This window comes from Hirsutella rhossiliensis (genome assembly GCF_020360975.1).
Source record: "Hirsutella rhossiliensis strain HR02 chromosome Unknown scaffold00012, whole genome shotgun sequence".
NCBI lineage: Eukaryota > Fungi > Ascomycota > Sordariomycetes > Hypocreales > Ophiocordycipitaceae > Hirsutella > Hirsutella rhossiliensis.
This window is the reverse complement of record NW_025408678.1, coordinates 664,247-686,923: the sequence shown is the minus strand read 5'-3', so window position 1 is coordinate 686,923 and position 22,677 is coordinate 664,247. Positions and strand designations below refer to the sequence as shown.

Below are 22,677 nucleotides of genomic sequence, written 5' to 3'. Positions count from 1 at the left end.
TTAAATATCTAATACTATTTAGTTACTATAACTTACCGTTACTATATATAGGGTCCTTAGATCTTATTATATTATACTAGTCTATAGCTTTTTTATAAATAATATACCTTATTTTTTACTTAGTCCTTATTTATTTTATTTAAGTATTCTTCTTTAATTTATTATTAATATCGTTTCTTTATATTTTCGTAGTATAGTATTATATTAAGGCTTAAAAGACTAATATCTTATAGCTAATTAAAGATTTCTTATTTCTTAACGCTATATTATTTATATTATACTACTTTATAGTTAATTATATACTATACTTTATAATTTTATTTATTTTTATACTAAAGGTTAAGTTTTTATTTAGCGTCTTTCTATTTTTTATATAATATTTCCTTATTAATTCTTCCTTAGTTAAATATAGCTTATAGCCTTTATATATATTACTAATAATCTTTTAGTATACTATTATATCGTTTATACTATACTTATACTTTTTTATATTTATAAACTTTATAGTTTAGGTATATATATTCGTTATAATCTTTTTCGTTATATTTAACTTATTATATAAGTCTTTAAAAGATTAAGGGTTTAAATACCTTAAAGTAAGTAGCGTTATACTATTTCTTTATTTTAGCTTATTTATAGATTTTATATATCTCCGAAAGATATCTTATTAATAAACCGTAATTATCGCGGTATTTAAATAGTATACTATAATTAGGTTCTAATAATATAACTTAGTCGTTTAGGTAATATTAATCGATTTTCTAGTAGTTTAGTTCTATACTTAGGTAGGGTTTTAAAAATACTTATCCCTTAAACCTATCTAAGAAAGCATTATATTATACCTTTATCTAAAAGTATATTATATAATCTAGGTAAACGTATAATATTTATAAAATATACTTATAGTACTTATAAGTAAGTAGTATTTATAAATTATCTTTAAATTCTCCTTATAGTTACTATTCTTATTATAAAGCTATAAAGGTATTAACTATAGCGATAGCTATAATATAGTCTCCTTTATATAGTACTAGTTAATATTAAATTAATTTAGCTTATTAGTTTTCTAGAAGAATTTAAGGTATTTATTAAGTTTTAATTTTAAGTATTTCTTTAAATTCTTTAAAGTATAAAGCGTATTCTCTAATTATAGTATTTTCCCTTAATAGTAAGGGTAGTAGTATAAGTTTATTCTTATCTTTTATTTCTCTAAGTATTTCTTATTCTTTAAAGCTTATATCGTTAATACTTTATTATTCCTCTTTAAGTTATTATTTAAGTTTTATAAATATAAGGGCTATATTTATATCTTCTTTATTATATTATTTATAGACTACTTATTATTATTATCGATTTTTATTTTATATATCTTTTTAAAATCGTTTACTATTCTTCTTAATTTAGTCTTAAGAGACTCCTTTAAGATAAGGGTATTTTACTTTTATAAATTTAACTTATTTCTATATTTTAGGATCCCTTTATTATATTATTATAAGGGTTTTCCTTAGTAGCTTTAAGAACTATCTAGTACTATTCTTATCGCTTAAGTATACTATATATTTATTATCGTAGTATATAGTCTAACTAAGGAGTTTATACTTTAGTTCCTATCTATTAGTAGCGTTTAAGTATTTTTTATTTTTTAAGGCTAGTACTTAGTAGGTTTTCTTCTCCTTATAAGGTTATCTATATTCTTTAAAGTAATATCTAAGTTTCCTATAATTAAAATACTTTCTTTTACTTTTTTATATTATATCTAGATCTATCTTACTTAGGTTAGTTATATAAATATAGGTAATAGGAGTTTCGCGCTTCTTTTTATAGTTAGCGCGTTAGTTAAAGTTATTCTTATAAAAAGGGTTTTAGTTTCCTCTTCTTTATTTCTTTTCTTAGCGTTATATATACTATTTATCGTCGATTTATATTACTATAGTAATATAGTCTAAGAGGTTATTAGGTCGATTTTCCTTATAAAGCTCGTCCTTAACTTCTTCTTTAAGCTTATTATAAAATCGTAATATAAGAGGTTTATCGTCTTAATTAAGCTTTAAGGTAACTTAATAGAACTTTATAGTATAATTTAATACTAAGATCCTTTATTAAAGTTCTTAAAGTTTTTATTTAGCTTCTTATTCTTTATTAGTTATTTTAAATACCTTTATAATAGCTTCTTTAAATCCTTAGAAACTAATAAAGACTTTATCTATCTTATTATCTTATCGCGCTAGTTAGTTATTAAGAAAGTCCCTTATAATAAGTCTAAACTAAGTAAGTACTATTTTAAATAAATAATTTCTTATATAAAGTACCTTTTTAACTAAGTCTAAGAGTTTAGTAGGGTAAAACTAATAATAGGCCTTAAGTTAGGTAAGAAAGTTTCGAAGTATATTATAAGTACCGTTAAATAGTCCTAGCTATTTTAGTTTAATAATTTCTCTAAGGTCCTTAACTTATTTATTACTTCTTTTATTCCTAAGTAACTATACCTTATATTAAAGGGTAATAATTTCGCGTATTATATCCTAAGGCGATATAGTAGCTTTAGAGTTAGTTAATCTAATTTAATATATAGGTATATTAATAGTTATAATATTACTTAGAGTAACGCGGTATTATATTAAGTAGGAGCTTTTAATATATAACGACTAGTATTATTCCTAAGGGATAAACCTATTAATAGGTTTATATTAGTAGATATAATAGGGCGTAGTCTAAGTAATAATATATATATTATATTAGTAATAAGTTAGAGGTTATAGACTATAGACTATAACTAAGTAATTAAAATTAAAGATAGAATTATAATAAAGATCTATATTAAAAGCTAGAGAGCTATCTATCTAAAGAAGTAAAAGTAAGTATATAAGGTAGCGGAGTTTCCTAGTAGTTTAATAGCGGGGTTAGACGACTATAAAGGATACTATCTAATTAGGGTTTAATAACTTTTAGCGGAGTCTTTCCTATAAGGATTCCTAGGTATAAACGGATTTACCGATATAACTATATTATTCTAGGAGATTAAGAAAAATAAGACCTCTAAGAGGTCCTAGAGGTAGTTAACCTCTAAGATAGGCCTAGCGGATAGAAACCACCGCTCTAAAGAGACGTAGAACTAGCTTATATAGTAAAGAGAGCGAGAAAAGAGCTAACTACGCTAGCTACCCTTATAGAGTAACCTAACCCGATCGCTTAAGCTATACGCGGTTTCTTTACGAGACTCCTCCTTAAAAAGACCCCTAACTATTTAATCGCGCTAACGGGGATCGAGAATAAGCCTAGACCTTCGTTACCTTAAGCGTTAACTAAATTAAGCTCCTTATCTAAACTAAGTAGCCTTTCCCTAAGTAACCTTAAGATAGGCTCCCTACCTTAGAATCTATAAAGGAGAGAGCTAAGCGCCCCTACTAGTCCCCTTATTTATATAGAAACGATGCCTTTATTTTCCCCCTTAGATATATAGCTAATTAGGCCTACTCCTCGCCCGCTACTAACGATCCCTTTAAATATATAGAGGAGCGAAAGACTTATAACCGCACCCCCGCCGATAGCCCGATAAAAAGCTAGTAGGGAAGAAAGGCAGATAGCGCGGCTACTAACTCGCCCTAGGACTCCGAAATTACTAGGCGCTCGGTTAATTACCCTAAGGCTAAAGACTCTAGTAACGCCTACGGCGCGCCCCGTTACTCCTTAGAAACGAAGTATAGTAATAGCCTCTCTAGCTATAGTCCCTATAAGGTTTATACCGGGCTTTAAACCCTCTTAGGTTAAAAGAGTTAAAAACCTAGGAATATATTAGAACTACTACTAGGATATTAACGACTATAATTCTATATATTTACGTAGGACTACTAGTAACGCGATAACGACTAGTCTACGAGACTCTATAGCTTATTTAATATAGCTATACTTAAAGCTATAGACTAGTAAAGATACTAACTACTTTATTTCCCTAACGCCCTTAGAAATAATAAGCGCGAATACTTAGGAGCGTATATAAGGGGTAGTAGATAATTATCTAAAGAAGGAAGTACGCGAGCAAAGATAAGAAAGAGCTAAATAAGTAGCTTATAGGTAAAGGGAGGAATAAATAACGTAAAGGGAAGGGATTATAGTAAAGGAGAAAAGTTCCGTTAATAGTTTATTTACTTACTTACGTGCTTAGGAAGAGAGCCTTACCTATTATTATCGCGCCCTTTCTATTAGTATCTTAGGTCGGAAAGTCGCTAAGGAGGAGTTTAATAAGTAAGATCGCACCCTTATAGATATTAGCCCGTTAAAGGGATAAGACCCCTAGCGCCCCCCCCCCCTTTCTTACCTACTTTAAAGTATACTTAAAGGCTTTATAAAGACCTTAATTATCTAATTAGGTATCTTCCTTAATTATAGTTAATTTAAAATTTTTATTTTTCCCCTTTAAAGTAAAGGCCGCTAGTTACGCGACTCTAGTAGAGACAAAGAGGTATAGAGTAAAGAAATCTCTAAGACTTATATCTATAGCCTAAGGCCCTTAGAGCTATATATAGGACCGATAATTAGATAATTACGTAGTTAATTACTCTGCTAATCCTTAGCTACGTGCTACGCGTGCTTTAGGTATATACCCTTATCCCTATTAAACTACGTTTTAGAGCTATATTTATTAAGCGCTTAAAGGGCTTATAGATATAATCTATATAGTTTACCTTAATAATATCCTTATATACTCTAAGATATAAGAAGAATATACTAAATACTTAGGATAAGTAATAGAAAAGCTAAGGGCTATAAAGCTCTATATAAAACTATCGAAGTATATCTTTTATTAATAGTTAGTTAAGTTCCTTAGGTTTATTTTATTTATTAATAAGGTATTAATAAACCTTTAATAGGTAAAGATAATAGCTTAATAGCTTAAACTTATAACCTACTATAATATTTAAGTTTTCCTTAAGTACTATAATTTTTACTAATAATTTATATATAGGTATTTTAGAGTTATAGCGCCCTTAACTATATTACTAAAGGGGAGTAAGAATAAGAAGAAGCTAAGGAGTATAGAGCTAAACCTTACTAAATAGATCGCGTTTTAAGCTCTTAAAGATACTTTTTAAGGAGCCTTACTCCTTTAATATTATAATCTAGAAAGATATATTTATATTAAAATAGATATATTATAATTTATAATAGTAAGAATTATCTCTTAACTTAATAATAAAGGGCGTTACTATCCGATCGTATTTTAGTTAAGGAAGTTTACTAAAGCTAAACTTAATTATAGTATTCTATACTAAGAACTATTCGCTATTATTAAGTTATTTAAATACTAACGATATTATATTAAAGGGGCAGCGTATAAAGTAAACGTATTATCGGACTACTATAACCTTTAAACGTTTATATACTAGACCTCCTTAAATAAGAAGTAAGTAAGATAGTATATATATTTAGTACTATTTAACTTTATAATTAAGTATTATATAGGTAAATTAAACCTAGTAAACGCGTTATTAAGAATGCTTAGATATAAAGGTAAGAAGCCCTTATTTATAAAACTATTACTAGAGCTATAAGTAAAGCTAGCTACTATTAATACTATTCCTATATAAAGAAATAATAATGCGTTTTTATAAGTAAAGAGATACTTAACCTTAAGTTAATATAAGTATAGTAAAGTGCCTTTATATAAGGAAAATATATAAGCTTATTTATAGTAAAACTATAATAATTTAGGTATAAGATTTAAACGATTAGCCGATTAAGCTAAAGAGAGAGCTAGTTATAAATAGTTACTCTTAAGAAAGACCGCTAAAGAAGCGTCTTACTATATAAAGGTTTATATAGTAGAAGTTTTAGAACCGTTACTAGAGTTACTAAAATATACCTAGTCGGTTAATATAGCGATTAGTAGGCTAAAGGAGACTAAAGACTTTTTAAAAGGGAAGGGTTTTTAGTTAATATACTTAAATAAACTACTACTATAAAAGGGTCGTATTATAATACCTTTAAAGGCAGCCTTAAAGTAAAAGCTAATATAGCTCTTTTATAACAATTTATTAGTAAGATACTTTAGCTCTTAATATACTAGCGAACTATTAGTAAGGAACTTCTATTAAGATAGAATAATAAAAGATATAAATAAATACGTTTAGTTATACTTAGTATATTAAGGTATAGTATTTAAGAGGCATCGCCTTTATAGTACTATATAATTATTATTATATCCTATATAACTATAAGAAGAATTATTAATAGACTTTATTAAAGGTCTACTAAAAGTATAGTATAATAGATAAGACGTTAATATAATCTTAGTAATTATAGACTAATATACTAAGTATTGCCTTTTCTTTCTTATCTTTAAGATAATAATAGCTTTAGAGCTAGTAAAATTATTCTATTACTAAGTTAAATTAGTATATAGACCTCTAAAAGGCATTATCTTAAATAGAGGGTCCTTATTTATAAGTACGTTTTAGTTAGATCTCTATTTTATCTTATAAGTAAAATATAGGCTATTAATAGTATTTTACCTATAAACTAATAGGTAAATAAAATAAATAAACTAAGCTATATAGTACTACTTAAGATACTTTACTAACTTAAAATAAACTAACTAAGTATTACTCCTATATATTACTTAATTTATATATAATAATATAAAGAACGCGATAACTAGGTTATTACTTAATAAAGTATTAATAGGTTATTAACTAAACTTCTATATTAATACTAAAGATAATATTATTTAGAGGGGGGTACCTAAAGTAAGAGTAAGAGTTACTAGGCTATAAGAGCTATAAAAGAGGCTTAAGGAATACTAAGGAAAAGCTATTAAATTATAAGCGAAATACTATAATTTAAGGTATTAACTACTTATACTAAAAGTAAGAGACCTTATAATACTATTAATAAAGAACTTATACTTTAAGGATAAAAAAAGAAAACTCTTACCTAAGTATATTAAACCGTTTTAGGTCCTATAAGCTATTAAAAAGTAAATATATTATCTTTTACTCCCTAAGAAGTACTTATACCTTTATAACGTTTTCTATATTAGTCTCTTAAAGCTATAAAAGGAGCGAAAAGGTACTTATAAAGATAGCGAAACCCTATTAATACTAAACTTAAAGGATAATAAAGGTAAATAAGAAGTCTAAGAGATTAAAGACTAAAAGAGATCTAAGAGCGATACCTTTTTCCTTATTAAATAAAAAGGATAGCTAGCTAAGTATAACTAATAGGTCGATACTAAAGATATAGCGAATAGCTAAGACTTTATTAAAGAATATACTACTTACTTAACTAGGAAAAAGAAGTATAAGACTAAGTAAGGTAGGGAAACTTCTTAGTATAAAGAGACGCTATTAATTTAATAACGAATCCCTACTAAATCGCTACTAACTTATTAATATATCGGCACGCTTAAATATCCTATAACTATATATAAAATAGTAAAATAAGAGAATAAGGAAAAACTATTTATATTACCTATTTAATATTATTAAGGAAAATAAAACTAAACTATAACTTTATTAAGACCCTAATAATAAAGAAAAGAAGGATAGTTATAACTAAATAAAAGAAAGATAAAACCTATCTATTACTTTTAACTACCCCTCTTTTTTACTAGTATAGCGGGAACTAACTAAGGCGCCCCCTTTACTATATTAAATACCTCTAAAGATACTAGAACTACCCTATCCTTTACTCCTTCCTTATCCTCTACGTTAAGACCTATCTTTATTAGTATAGTACTTACCTTAGCCTTAGTAAATAGTAAGGCGTATTACTATAAAGTATAGCCTATATCGCTATTAATAAAGTAGAGTTTTAACTAAGGTTCCTAGGCTTAGTACTCTAGGCTTATATAAGCGATATTAAATAAGGGCGTAGGGTTAAGGTAAATAATAAGCTTATAGCGCTTATTAATTAATATATAGTAGTTAGTATACTTAACCTAGTATATTATTAAGCGGTCGCTAATAAAAAGGTTAGATAAAACTTATAATAGTAGACTTCTATATACCTATAGTCCTAAAGGACTTATAATATACTATCTTAGCGGCGTTAAAAGCCTTAGCTAAATACTATACTATAATAGCGAGATAGCGCTAATTAGCCTCCTCGAAAATAAGTATACCTATATCTAAGCTATTATCCTTAATATCCTTATTACTAGTCTTTAGCTTATTAAGCTTATATAGGTACTTAATAATAGCGACTATATTAGCCTAGTTACTAAATATAAGAGTAGCGGCCTTAAGAAGGATTAGCTTATTAATTATAATATTTAAAGTTAAAGGAAGACTTACTTAGTTATAGGTCGCGGTATATCTATAGTACTACTTATAGCGTATTAAGGAAACCCCTAAGAAAATATAGCTAATTAAGAGTACCTTAATAAGCTTAAGCTTAGTTATACTATACTCCTTAACGACTATCTTAAAATAATATATATACTAGAGCTTATAAGGGATAACCCCCTAGGCCTTAACTAAGTAGGCTTTAGCCTTAGATTAAGTATACTACTTTATAAGAGCGCGACCGCTTTATACCGCCGCCTAAGTACCCTCGTCTCTAGCGCCGCCGTTCTTAGGTTTATTAATAGGAAGAGTCGGATTATAGCTATCTTTATTATTACTATTATTATTATCTTAGCCCTTATTTAGCTAAGTATTAAAATAGTCTTAGCTCTTATTTAGCTAAGCCTTATTATTAATATTAGCTTACTTATTTTAAGGAGCGGCCTAGGCGATAATCTCTTATTAGCTAGAGCCGCCTTATTAAGATAGAGTAGCTAGGTTATCGGTACTTACCTAAGAGCGCCTAAGTATAATCTCCTCGCTAGTATTAGTATCGCTAATAGGGGTAATAGACTTATAAGTTTCCTAGCTTATAGAGGTAAGCTTATTAATAATCGGAGTTAAGGTATTTAGCGGGGTAATAAGGGCACGACCCTTACTAATATTAGGTCTTAGACTAGAAGTCTCTTAAGACTAAGATTCCTTTATACCTTTCTTAGCTTTCTTTACTAAAGGGGAACTAGTATCGCTATAAGACTTTTAGGCTAATCGCTTACGCTTTAAGGGTAAACCTACTACTACTTACTTTTATATATAGCGTAGGAAATCGGTATTATAGTTCTTTATCTTCTTTAGCGTAAAAGGTATTATTATTAATAAATCGTTAATAAAAAGTAATATAAAAAGGTATAAGGGATTAATAAAAGAAAAGCGTAAAACTTTATAGTAATTATAAGTAAAAGAGTTAAAAAAGAAAAGAAAATAGAAAAAGTAAGAGATATATATATACGCTCTTTATATTATAGTTACGCGGCTAATATATAAGTAATACTATAATAGTTACTTAGTAGTAACCGCTAGTATAATAACTATTAACGTTATAGAGCGTAGACTAATATATACTTATATAAGCGTATACGTATAATATATAACTAAAACTACCTCTTTATCTAACTAAATATATATAGTATAGCGAAAGTAATATATATTAAAGATATAGCTAAGACGTTTATATAGGAGGGGAGATAATTATAAGAGCGCTATTAAGAGGTATAGGCTAATAAAGCACTTAGGTATATGGTACTAATATATTAGTAGGGTATTAGTAGGGAATCGTGCCTACCTTACTTATATATTATAGACTACTTACTATTTTAATAAAAGAGAAGAAATCCCTTTTCTTATAAGCTTTAGTCTTACGATAAGGAGAATATAATATATATAGCGTAGTACCTCTAGCTATCTTTACTACCTAACTAATCGTACTATAATATATATTCCCTTATAGCTATCTAGGTAGTTAAGTAGGTTCGGTCTTAGTACCTCTTATAATTTATTATATTTAATTAAACTACTACTTATAATTATTAGAAAACGTAGTTATTAGTTATATATATTAATTATAGCGCACCTATTAGAGCGCGCGTTTTACTTTTGCCTACGTAGCGTAATAGTCTTCGCGATAGTTATAAGCCTAGGCGGAGGGGTTACCCCTCCGGGAACTTCCTAGTAACTACGTACGTACTTCTTTTAGCTAGCCTAGCGTATATTACCTAAAGGCCTATAGTTCGAGTCCCGCTAGCGTAATTAAGCGCGGTTTTAGTATAGGGCCTGCCTATATAAAAATTCCCTCTATAGTCTAGTATATCTAGGTGTCCCGGGAAGAATTAACCTAGTATCCCTAAAAGGGTATATTACGTATACTATATACGTTAATTAACGCTGTCGCTTATATTTAATAGGCGGCTATATCTTTTTCGTGATAGTTATAAGCCCGGGAGGGGGTAGCAAACTACCCCTTATAACTTCCGGTAACTACGCGTTGCGGGGTAATACCTATAGATAGCCGTGTACCCCTCTCTCTCTTAGATTTCCCTAGGTAATAGGCGCGGTGCTTAGTGTTCGACTCCTACGTCGTAGGCTTATATCTAGGAATCCCGGCGGAGCCGCGATCCTTAATAGGGTGTGTCGGAAAACGCGGTTATTAGTTATATATATTAATTATAGCGCACCTATTAGAGCGCGCGTTCTACTTTTGCCTACGTAGCGTAATAGTCTTTATAATAATAATAATAATAGGTAGCTATGTTTTTAGTTATAGTACTATACTTAGGAACTTTTAACCGGTTAAGCTATCGAGCTACTTAAAGCTTAATTCCTATATAAGCCTAAGTCTACTTCTTTATCCGTGCTTATTTAAACTAAAGACCGGCGCGCTAGAATTATTAATAAGGCTTTCGAGCTACTTAAAGCTTAATTCTTATATAAATCTAGGCCTATCTCCTTACTTAAAGTCGTCCGCTATAAAAGGCAACGCAATACGCGGAATAGAATTTCTAGAGTCTTCGCTACGTAATAGACTTATATTAAGTATACTTCTATTAAAGTTCGTAGAACCTAAAGTTAATAATAATATTAAAGGTAATAAACGACCTCCTTCTTTAGTACTATTTATACTCGTCCTATAAGATATAATCTTACTAAATTCTCTTAGCTATATAGTAGGCGCCCCTTCCTAAATCGTACTATATTCGTTAGTGCTTACGGCTTATTAAGCGGAAGGGCGATTAACTAGACTAGAAGTAGATTACGTAAATAACTACGTAATTTAAGTAGATAGCGTTTCTAGGCTAATTATAGCTCCTTCGGTGTTCTCCTAAGGATTACTATCGCTTAAGTTAATAGAGTATATGTTTAAAGAACGACCGATTAAACCTTATCTTCGCTATCGTTTCGTCGCGGACGTATTACTCTTTTATAACTCTTATCCTTGCTTACCGGCTATATAATACCTAGCGTTCTTACTAATCTAAATAAATTTAGTATAAAAATCGAGCAAAGTATTTACTACGTTTTTTACGTTCGATTTCTCCGACGTTTTATAAATACTAAAGCGCCGAAGATATTATATAGATAGCACGCCGTCTTTTCTATAAAGCCCTTCCGAATCTTAACCAAATATAGTTAGCTTATTCCTTAATAATAATTAATACTTAGGGCTAAATACTTATATAGAATCTAGAATATCCGGGAAAAATAGAGGGCCGTAATTATTAGTTTCTAGGCAAGGTTGCTCTAGGATATCGTCGTTACTATATACACCGTCGTTTAGCTGCTTGTTGTCTACTAGTCTCTAGTAGAAGGAAATAATTCTTCGGCCGCGTCGAAGAATATTACTATACTTTTTTATATTTACTTCGGAATTTAGTAAACCTATATACTCTAGAAACTTAGTAATATACTTTATTCTAATACGGGCAGCTAATATCGGGTTTACACGCTTAAAAGGTCTAGTAGTAGACACGGCAATAAATCTCTAGAAGATACGCCCGATCTCTAGCTAGGAATCTAGAGCATATGCACCTTTAAGGAATATTCGAGCCCTATTTTTCGGCAGCTAATCGCTATATCTTAGCACCGCCTCGATAAGTCTCTCCTAGAATTCTAGGGGATCCTTAAGCCACCGAAGAAATCGACTCGAAAGGATCTTAGGAACTTAAAGATAATATATCTACTAGATCCTAGTATAATTTGCTTAAGAGGATCTCGTGGTCTTAGAAAATAAATAGCGGAGGGGCAGGTATAACTAACGGAGAAACTCTAGTTTCTCGCCTTCGTTGAAAACACCGAAGAGCTAACTTTCCAGAAGCGTTTTTAAGGCCATAACGACATCGCCGTTAGTAAGAGGCTTAGACGCTTTGCTCTTCAGGTTTTTAGCCTTGCCAGAAGGCATTCTATTGCGGCGCGCCATGGACAAGTGTGAAAGGACGAGGCGAGGACGAACGGCAAGTGAGGCACTAATGTCCTAGTTAGGAACGTGTTAGTTAAGGGGGCTCAACGTAAAATTCAGGGGCCCGCGCCGAGGACTATTTTAGGCTAGATTGTCTAAAATGTGCGGCTTGCCGATTCCTACAGTCGAGACAGTTGGCCGTAAGTCTTCCACGTGTTATGGAAGACTTTGTCTTCGAAATGAATTGATCGGCCGGCCTCGCCTGCTTGCACTCCCTGCAAACATTTGTTGAAGGCATGGGATCAGCCATGAGGAGTTAGTTATGTTGGATTGGAGGGATTGTTTGATGAGGAAGGATAAGGGGGCACGACGTGTTGGTGGCAGGGGTCGTTGGCAGGCCAGCAGCACAGACCGTGGCTCTGTCGTTACACCAGGCAGGGATGCCGTCCAATCCACGTCGAGTGGAGACTCAGATGGCCAATACGAGCAGAGATTCTGAATTTCGAGTTATCGTCGTAATAGAAGTCCTTCGGACTGAATAATGATAATAGCGCCCTACGACCTATTGAGTACTTCTCTTCTAAGCACTCCGCGGCCGAATGTAATTACGAGATCTATGATAAGGACCTGCTCGCTATCATCAAAGCCCTAGAAGAATAGCGACCGGAGCTCCAAGGGAGCGCGTCAGAGTTCGAGATCATCACGGACCATAAGAACCTCGAGTACTTCACAACAACCAAGGTTCTAAATCAGCGCCAGGTTCGCTGGTCCGAGTTCCTCTCTCAGTATAACTTCCGCATTGTCTACCGCCCAGGGTCTAAAGCTATTCGGCCAGATGCCCTTAGCCGCCGATCCCAGGACGTACCGTCTAAATCCGACGTTAAGGACGATCGCCTAAAGCAACGAAGGAAGACCCTGCTACCCCGGGACAGGTTCGACCCGTCCGCCCTCGCAGACCTACTTAGCGATATCGATGACGCGACCCCCATGATAGCGGCCCCCGCGATCACCCTCACCCCCGATTTGGAGAAACCCATTGACGACATTATTAACCAGGCCTACAACAACTCTGATCTCGCCCAAACCATGCTAACAGCATTACGAGACCCCGACGTCAGACGCTGGCCTAAGTCGGTTAGCAGAGAGCTACGAGTCGCCATGCTGGACTGCCAAGTCCGAGGTAACCGGATTTACTACCGGGACCGCCTATTTTTACCCCCTACCGACGAAGCCAAGATCCAGGTCATTTACAGGACCCACTCATCGGGACCAGGAGGGCACCCTGGCCGTGTCAAAACACTTGATCTCGTTACGCGGACATATTGGTGGCCACGAATGTCATAAGATGTCGAGATCTTCGTAAAAGGATACGACCTTTGTGTGCGTATAAAGACTTCTCGCTCTGCCCCGCCCGGATTCCTATAACCCCTGCCCGTCCCGTTTCGTGCCTGGTTAGATATCTCGGTCGATTATATCACGCCCCTGCCTGACTGTAAACGCTTTCAGTCTGTGTATAAACATATCCTGGTAATTGTGTGCCGTCTAACTAAGATGCGCCACTTTATCGCGACGCGAACCCTTAACGCCGATGAGCTTGCCGACGCGTTTGTGGGTAGAGTCTATGCGTTACAAGGTATCACGGGGCAGACCTAGGATGCCAGAGAAGATCTACGTTGTGCTGTGAGGAGGGCAAACTATGGAGGTGGAACAGGGACTAGACTAAGTACAGAGAGGCACGTGACCGGAGCCAGGTTGGTGCTGTGACACAGATAGATGGGTTGAAATCACCTGATTCCGAGGCAGCCACACCGGTAACCATGGTAGACGTCCTATCTACTCTATTTCGTTATGCGGCCAATACGAGCCGGGTGTGGAGCGGAGTGGCCCATATGCCCTCGTTCGGATCATCCCACGGCATAAGCTAGAATCCCGTTATACGGGGTATATATACCGCACTTGGATTCCTCTTTCCTGCCTTGTCTCGACATGCCTCCTCCCCTTGCGCCCTTTTGCACCACGGGCGATACGATACGTCAAAGCCGACAGCAAGGCAGGATACTAAAGCCTCTCCCCCTTGTCCATTATGGCTACTTTATCCGAGCTGCAAACCGCTTTTAATGGCAAAACGCTCGATTTGAGTCGTGACGAGGCAAACAAAAAATGGATTCTCCATTTCAACCCGACGTCCGACTATACACTCGCGACCCTCGGCAATGGAACCGGCAAACTTCTCTTTCGAGTCGTGCACCACGGCTCGGCAACCGACTGGGTCTTCTGCATCCGAGTCCAGAGGGACGACGCCGATGCGGCGAAAAAGGAGCTGAGGACAGAGATGGAAATCCTGCAACGGCTAGGCAAGGCCGGGGTGCCGGTGCCTGGCCCCTTCCGAGAGGGACAGCCGCCGCATTTCGTTTCGTGCGAGGTAACCAACTTTGACGATGAGGACCCGAAGCCCAAAAAAAGCTGGGGTTTCTTTCTCCAATTCACCGACATGCAACGAGGCAGCGGTCGCTTTGTCGAAATGAAAAAAGTCGAAAACCCCACCACGGCCGATCGAGGACAATGGTTGCGAATGACGATGGAGACGGAGAATCCCGGACCCGAGCTAAAGGAGCGGACCAAGAGGTCGCTGGGGAGGATCCGAGAGGCGTGGAAGGCGGAGCAGTGGGGGGATTTCCAGGCCGCGTATGATAGAGAGACGGGCGAGCTGATGGTGTTTGATCCCTACGACGTGCTGAGCAATGCGGACCAGACGACGTCGATCCTAGAGGAGTGGGCCAAGTATCTAGAGTCATGCTAGGGAGGGATCGTCTATTAAATTATAGTGAATTACCATGCCCCACCCCCCTTTCGGTAACACCCACCTTTCGGTAGCGTATTAGAAAATATCCCTACTAAAAACTACTAATTTCACTTACACCGATTCTAGCCAGCTTTAAAGATATTCACAGGCCGTCACTTAAAGTAGATAGAGGATTAAGTCAGCACCCCTAGCTTCCGGCACCCCCCACTTCCGGCACCCTTCGCAGCACTAAGGCAGGCATATTCTAAACGCAATTAAAGCCGCATTTTAATATCACGATAATTAAATTTGGTGTTTCTGGCTACTCTAGCTGCCAGCTATTGCAAAGAGCTTTAAATCCTGCGTTCTGATTGGCTATGGCGGCGGCAGCCGGCTCAAGCGTGCGCTCGAGCTATTTCTTCGTCTTTATAACTTATTCAATCTATACGAACCGCCTATTAGGGTCCTAAGGGACCTTTTTCTGTTTTTAAGGCCGTAGACGATATAATTAATGCTCTAGCTGCTATATTCGAAGTTAGGAGGCTATAAGCTGCTAATTTTGCTTATTAAGGCTACGGCCAACCTTGCTAAAGAGTAGTCGGATCGTACGGTTAACTTAACCGCGGTTTTCTAGCCCTATAATAAGGCGACGGACTTCTTATAATCGTTTAGGCGTTTTAAGGGCATTGTAAATAGCTAGGGTACTAGAATTCTTTCTTTTTAGCGGCGTTAACGGCGTTAACGGCTACGGTAAGACGAACCGGCTTAGTAAGGGCTTTGCTATATTAACTAGCTATAGTCCTAACCTACGCTACCCGCCCTTAATATTCTTTTTAGTTAGACCGGCCTACCGGGCCTAATAATATGCTTAGAGGAAGGTAGCCTTACTAATTAGCGCTATATCGTCGAAAGATACGATTTTTTTAAGTTAACGTTAGTAGGTAGCCTTAATCGGCGAGAAAACCGAGATATTAAGAGGTTAGAGGACGTAGGAGGAGTATACTAGTAGAAAAAGAAGATAAATGCGATTCTTAAAGTATTTATATATAAAATCGTCGGTCTAATAGCTCCCGTGGCTATTAACGATAAGGAGAACGTTCCCCTATAGGTAGCGCTTTATTTAAGGGATAAACACCTACTTAAGCTATTAAATAGCGATAGAATCGCTTATCTAGCCCTTTAGGGAAGTAACGAAGTCCTAATCCTTTAGAAAATCGAGTTCGTTAGGGAACTATTACTATTAGAGGTCCTAGCCCTTAAAGATTATAAGGGGGGTTAAGGCCTAGCCCGTTATAGAGATATATTCGACGATTATAGTCTAATAACGCGATCTAAGCCGCTTCTTAATAGCCTCCTTCTTCTTTAAGCTCCCTAGCACTAGCCTATTATAGCTAAGGCCCTCGAGGATGCCTATTTCGTCTATATTAAAGCGTGATTCCGGTGGGATTGCCTATATAGCCGGCAGCTTAAGCAATTAGAACTATTCCTTAATCCCGCTAATAGAGGCGCCGTTAATATAGGCAGAATTAAGAGATTTACCTTTAATCGTGCTAATCTCTAGGTTTCGGGCTAAAAAGCTCGAAACCTAGTGTTTTCTAAGCGGGCGGGGGTCTCTACTAGCTACGATAATACGGCCGGCGAATTCCCTAAGTTAATAATACGTTAGAGGCAGCCTAAGGGCCGCTTAGGCAAGAACCTATTTATAGAGGTGTTTTTCCTACTCTCGACTAAGCCTTTAAGATGCCTCTTTTGCCTCCTTTATAGGTAGGGCTCCTTTAAGACGCGTTTAAAGGGTTGTTCTTAGAATACCCTACTTACGACTAGCTTAGAGCTAAGGTATACTATTATTAATAGCTTCGAGCGCTTCTTAAAGCTGGTTTTCGGTATATTTAGAAAGACGAGGCATCGCTAATTCGAATAATATTTATTTTATAATTATTAAATAAGAGATATACGAGAAAACGCGGTTACGATATAGTAAGTAGTTAACGCGATAGTAATATAGGGAGGTGCCGGAAGTAGGGGGTGCCGGAAGCTAGGGGTGCTAACTTAATTAAATTCTACTTTTCGATAGTTAAATGTTTATATAGGGGTCTATAGCCTATACGTACCTTACACGCGAAATTACTATCTAACCCCTTAATCTCCTTCCGCCTCCTAATAATAATTCTTCTTATTATTCCTCTACTATATAACTAAAATAACCTTAAAGCGGCCTCGGAGTATTTATACGGAGGATATTATAGCTAATACGATAATTAATATTATAAAAAACGGCTTATTATAGTACCGCGCTGCCTAAAAGTATAATATACCTTAGTAGTCTATTTCCGATAGACTTAAAGGCTAGGTAGCCCTAGCTAATTAGATCTAGCCTCGTTAACTCTTAAGTAAGTCTTAGGAAGCTCGCTTAGTTTCTTAGATCCTCTACTAAGAGTCTCTTAGCTATGCTCCCTCCTATAGTTAGATCCGCGTATATATAGAGGCTCTTATAAAGCAACTAAATAATAAGCGGATAGTAGGGCGTAACTAGGTCTCTAAATTTATTAATCGCTATTTAGATATTAAGACTAAGTATAAGAGACGTTAGGAAGCTAACCGATTTAATACTTTTACGCCTTAAGCAGTTTACTAGTTTTTCGATATTAAGGAAAAGAAGTATAAATAGATTAAACTATAAAATACTATAAATATTAACGAAGGTAGTATTATATCTAGCTTTAGTAAGTATTTAGCTTATCTTTTATTACTTTTACTAACTAAACTCTTTTTACTAGGTTTAAATAGTCTTATAGTTAGGAGTATAGACCTAAAACGGAAGGCCCTTTTAAAAAGGCTATAGTCTTATAACTAGACCTTATTTATTAAAGCTATTACCGCGGACGGCCGTGTCCTTACCCCTAGTATTATCTTTAAGGGTAAAGAACTTTAAAAATAGTAGTTCTTAATAGAATTTAGTAAAATAGCTAACTAGTATTATATAACGTCGCTTAATAGATAGATAGATAACTATATCGCTATTAAGTAGCTTAAAAAGGTATATTTACTTTAAACGCGACTAGCTAATACCTTAGATACTATACTAATTATATTAAATAAATATAAAAGTTATATAATAGTATAACCTTATTTTTAATAGAAAACTTCTCGCGAAACCAATATACGCCTATAGCGGGTGCGCATTATAACTAAAACACTAACTAATACTAAGAATTAATTTAGCAGTATTAATTACCCTTAGTAACGATGCTACGCCGAGGCCGAGGGGTAGGTAGACGTGGTAGCGGCCCTCGACGCACCGGGCTCGATTAAAGCGCGTAGCGCGAAGAGACGCCACCCGAATTTATACACCCCGATAGAGCGAGTCAATAAACCCGAAGTAGCGATGCGATACCGGCCCGGGCGCTAAGCAACCCCGTAGAAAAAGCAGTATACGACGAACTCGCGGGCTTTATCCTAAGCGTATAGTTCGGTAGGGTATAGGCAGTAGTCGAACGGCTCTCTAGGGCGAAGAGCCGCGCCGGTAGCGCGTCGTCGGCGGTGCTCCGCGCGGACGAGAGCTTTAAGACGATAATCCGGGATATAATTAAGGAGGCAGTTAAAGAAGAACTCCGCCTAGGTATCGCTTCGGGCCCTAGGGGCCCTAAGCGAACCTAGGCCGCGGTCGTGGCCGAGACTAAGGGACCGACCTAATACGAAGCTACGGTAAAATAGGTCCTACCGCGCTATAAACGCGAGATTATCGTAGTCCTTACTAGGGCACCGCCTGAAATCCTAAGCCGCGAACCGAAGGATATAGTAAAGGCGGTAAACACGGCCTTAAAAGCTATAAGCGCTATAGCGGCGAGGCGCCTCTAAAGCGGAGATATCGCGGTTATATTTAATACCGCGGCGAGAGCCTATTAGAGGGACTAAGGCTAGGTTAAGGCCGTATTCGGACCGGAGGCTACGATCTCCCGCCGCGCGTATACGGTGGTCGTAAAGAACGTCCCCTTAGTAGTAGCGATAGTAGATAGGGAGCGATTGCTCTATAAGATTATAGAGGCGAATAAAGTTAAGGTCCTCCGGGCCTAGGCGCTACGCCCCCGATCTAAGATATCGACGGCGACGACTATACTTATTAAGGTCGGTAGCCTAAAGGAGGCTAATAGGCTCTATAACCTAGGCCTAGTCCTTAAAGTATAGATCTTCCGATATAAACCCTATAATAAGTCGGTCTAACTATAGAGGTGCTATAACTACTATAGATATAGCTATATTACTAGGCGATATATATCGATATAACTCTATAGCTAATATAGGAGCACGGTATACGATAGAGGCAAGGATAAATATAGGGCTAAGAAGGGCGAAATCCCCTATAACTATATCTTATACTAAGGAGACTACCTATCGTAGACCTAGACCTACCCCGTAGCGAATAAAGCCTAGGAAAAGGCAAGGGAAAACTACCCGCGACGACCTTAACGGTTCGCGAATACCTAGATATACGCTAAGCAACGGGTGCTCCCTACCGTCGAAACCTAGGGCGTTCCTAAATCGACTATAGTCTAGAAGCGGGGACTAGGTAGACCGCGCCGGGATAAGAGGTCGAGCTCGAGATACCCGCCGGCTAGTAGGGCTAGGGAGGCCGAACTAAGTATAAACGATATTCGTAGGTATAGTAGATAGAGAAGCGCTAGGAGATAGAGCGCCTCCCTCCCTATATAGACGACCCCTTTTACCCCGACCCTACTTATATATAACTAAAAGTACTATTCTAGAATATATAGAAGAGATATAAGCTAGCTTAGTTAGCGCTTTACTACTAGGCCGGCTTTAACCTAATAGTACTATAGGAAGTAAAAGCTATACTAAGAGGCGGCCCCCCCCCCCCCTAGAGCGGCGCCCTATAGCCTAGTCTATAGGGAGGGGAGGTGCGCGCTATATATATATAAAAAGCTTAGGCCGGGGACTTAGTCGCCCCGGTCTAGACTAAACTAGAGCGAGGTAATTTTCGGGGATAGTACTAAACTACGGGCGATTTACTTACTACTAAGGGCCGCGAGGGTAAGAGCGCTATACGACCTAAGCGTAATCGAACTAAAGCACCCTATAGTAATAGTAGGGGACTTTAATATCTATTACCCGCTCTAAGACGGATACGATAGAACCTTAGATAGCGCGATATAACTTATATAAGAGGCGATAAGGCTATAACTTAAACTCGCTACCTTAAGAGGGGAGTATATAAGATTCTTTTATAGCTAAAGGGATAGTACTATCGACCTAGCTTAGGCAACGCTAGAGACCGGAACACGGTATACCGGGCCCGACCTAGACCTAACTAGGTTAGACTATATCCCCTAAACTATTATACTATAGGTCGATACCTAGGCCTAGGTACCTAAACTAGCCCTAAGGTAGAAAGAAGCGGAAGTAAAGCTAGTCGAAGCCGAGACCACGTCCTAGCTAGGACTATACTAGCTAATGCTCTAGACGCCTAAGGATATCGATAAGGACCTAGACTATATCTTCGCTACTCTAGCGTAGATCGCGATAGCTATAGTTCCGCGCTAGGGGCGAGTATTACTTAGGGGCAACGTATAGTTTACCCTAGAGGTAAGGAGGGCGACGAGGGAGGCTAAGAGGGCGAGGAGGAAGTATAAGCGGGAAAGGAATAAGGTAAACTAGGAAGACCTATATAAGGCGTCTATAGCTTAGAAGCGGACTATCCGCGAGGCGAGGAGGGCCTACTAGCGCAAGTTCCTAAAGGAATTTAGCGCCGATAATACTAAGCTCTAGAACGTAGAGAGGTAGGTAAGACTCTATAGTAGGCTACTACCGGAACCGACCTATATCCTACCGCTAGTTAAGGAAGGCGAGGACTAACTAACGGAAACCTTTAAAGGGAAGGCTTAGCTACTAGCCGCTAAGTTCTTCCTACTAGAGGCTGGCACGACCTAAGGGCTACCCCGGCCTATAGCCGAGGCGACCCTTATAGTTAACTAATAGATCCGGCTAGCTAACGTTATAAGGGCGCTAGGTAAGATAGTAAGCTAGAAAGCGGCGGGTCTAGACGGCGTCCCCTTAGGGTTTATTAAGAAGTACGGCCTAGCCCTAGTCTAGCGACTAGCTACGATCTTTAACGCTTATACCTAACTCTTATATTTCCTAGGTCGGTTCCGTAGCGCGAATATAGTAGTTATCCGGAAGCTAGGTAAGAGGCCAAACGCCTACCGTATAGTAGGGGGTTAGAGACTAATCTCCCTCCTATCTATAGTAGGAAAAGTACTTAAGTAGATACTAGCTTAGAGGATCGCGGGAGTAGCGGAAGCGAACGGTATCCTACTAGACGGATAAATAAGGAATAGGAGGGAACGCTCTATAGAGGCGGCGATCCTACTAGTAATAGAACTAGTACGCGCGACGTAGGCCCGGAGGGGTATTATATTATTCCTATAGCTAGATATTAAGGGCGTATTCGATACGGTTAACTATAATAAGCTTATAAGGGAACTAGAGCTTAGGGGATACCCTAGGTAGCTTATAAGCCTAATATAGAGCTTCGTAAGCGATAGGAGATCGACCCTTTACTTCGATAAGAGGACCTTAGAGCTAACTTAAGTGCTAACGGGAGTCCCCTAGGGCTCCCCCCTATCCTTAATCCTATTTCTATACTATATAACCCCTTTATATAAAAGGCTTAGTACGATATATAGTATTTATACTATTAGCTTCGCCGACGATATAAATATAGTTAGTATCGGACCTAACGAGGCTACTATAGTAGCACGCCTAGAGGAAGCCTAGAGGGTATATATAGAATAAGTAACCGAGTTCGCGGTTACTTTTAAACCGTTAAAGAGCGAATTAATATACTTTATATAAAGGAGATAAGCGATAACGACGCTAGTATACCTTAGGGCTAACGTAGTAACCCCGGTCTAAGAGGCCCGCCTACTAAGGGTTTAGGTACACCGGAAACTATACTAGAAGGCGCACCTAAAATAACTCCGAGCGAAGTTAAAGCGCTAGACTATAGCCCTAACCGGGCTCGCGGCGTCTACGTAGGGCTATACCCTACTACGCGCTAGGGAAGTCTATAGTAAGGTAATCTAGTCCTTAATCTCCTACGCTATAGTTATATTCTACGAGATAACGCCCGTAAGGGGGAAACTACGTAGAATCGCGCGGGACCTTACTTAGGACTAGTTAGCCTACCTCTAGGTAGTAACGGGTGCCTACCGCGCGACCTTAGTCTACTAAGTTAAAGCGGAGGCATAGGTGCCCTTAATCGACCTCTACCTAAACTAAAGAATAACGGATACCCTCTAGAGGCTAAAAGACTTAGGGCTCCTAGGCTAAATCTAACGCGCGTTTAACGTAGTCGCGGGTATACTTAAAAGGAGGCGACGCTAGAGAGAGGGCAGACCCCCGGCGGTACTACCTCCGGGTAGACCCCCCCTCGCGGAGGAGATAAGGGGGGTCCGGAGCTAGATAGGAACGGACGACCTCCCGGATAAAGCTAAGTCGCTTAAAAGGCTAAACGAGGAATAGGCCGCCCGATAGAACGCTAGGGAAGACGCGATCTAATAATACTAGACTACCCTCTACCCCGCTAACTTCCTACCTTAGTTTAATAAGGCGATAACGCTAGACCGTTATAAGGGCCTCCTTAAGTA

At 37.1% G+C, this 22,677-nt stretch overlaps 2 protein-coding genes across 2 annotated transcripts; both read left to right on the top strand.

Annotated features, from left to right (window-relative positions):
• Positions 1 to 12,772: 12,772 nt before the first annotated feature.
• Positions 12,773 to 13,575, top strand: HRG_09284 (uncharacterized protein; the record flags this gene model as incomplete). Its single annotated transcript, XM_044867755.1, has 3 exons — positions 12,773 to 12,800; positions 12,920 to 13,411; positions 13,463 to 13,575. 3 exons carry the CDS (start codon positions 12,773 to 12,775, stop codon positions 13,573 to 13,575), a joined length of 633 nt encoding a protein of 210 aa, XP_044717015.1.
• Positions 13,576 to 14,314: 739 nt separating this feature from the next.
• HRG_09283 (uncharacterized protein) lies at positions 14,315 to 15,031 on the top strand (the record flags this gene model as incomplete). The annotated part of the gene is made up of 1 exon (XM_044867754.1): positions 14,315 to 15,031. One exon carries the CDS (start codon positions 14,315 to 14,317, stop codon positions 15,029 to 15,031), a length of 717 nt encoding a protein of 238 aa, XP_044717014.1.
• Positions 15,032 to 22,677: the final 7,646 nt, after the last annotated feature.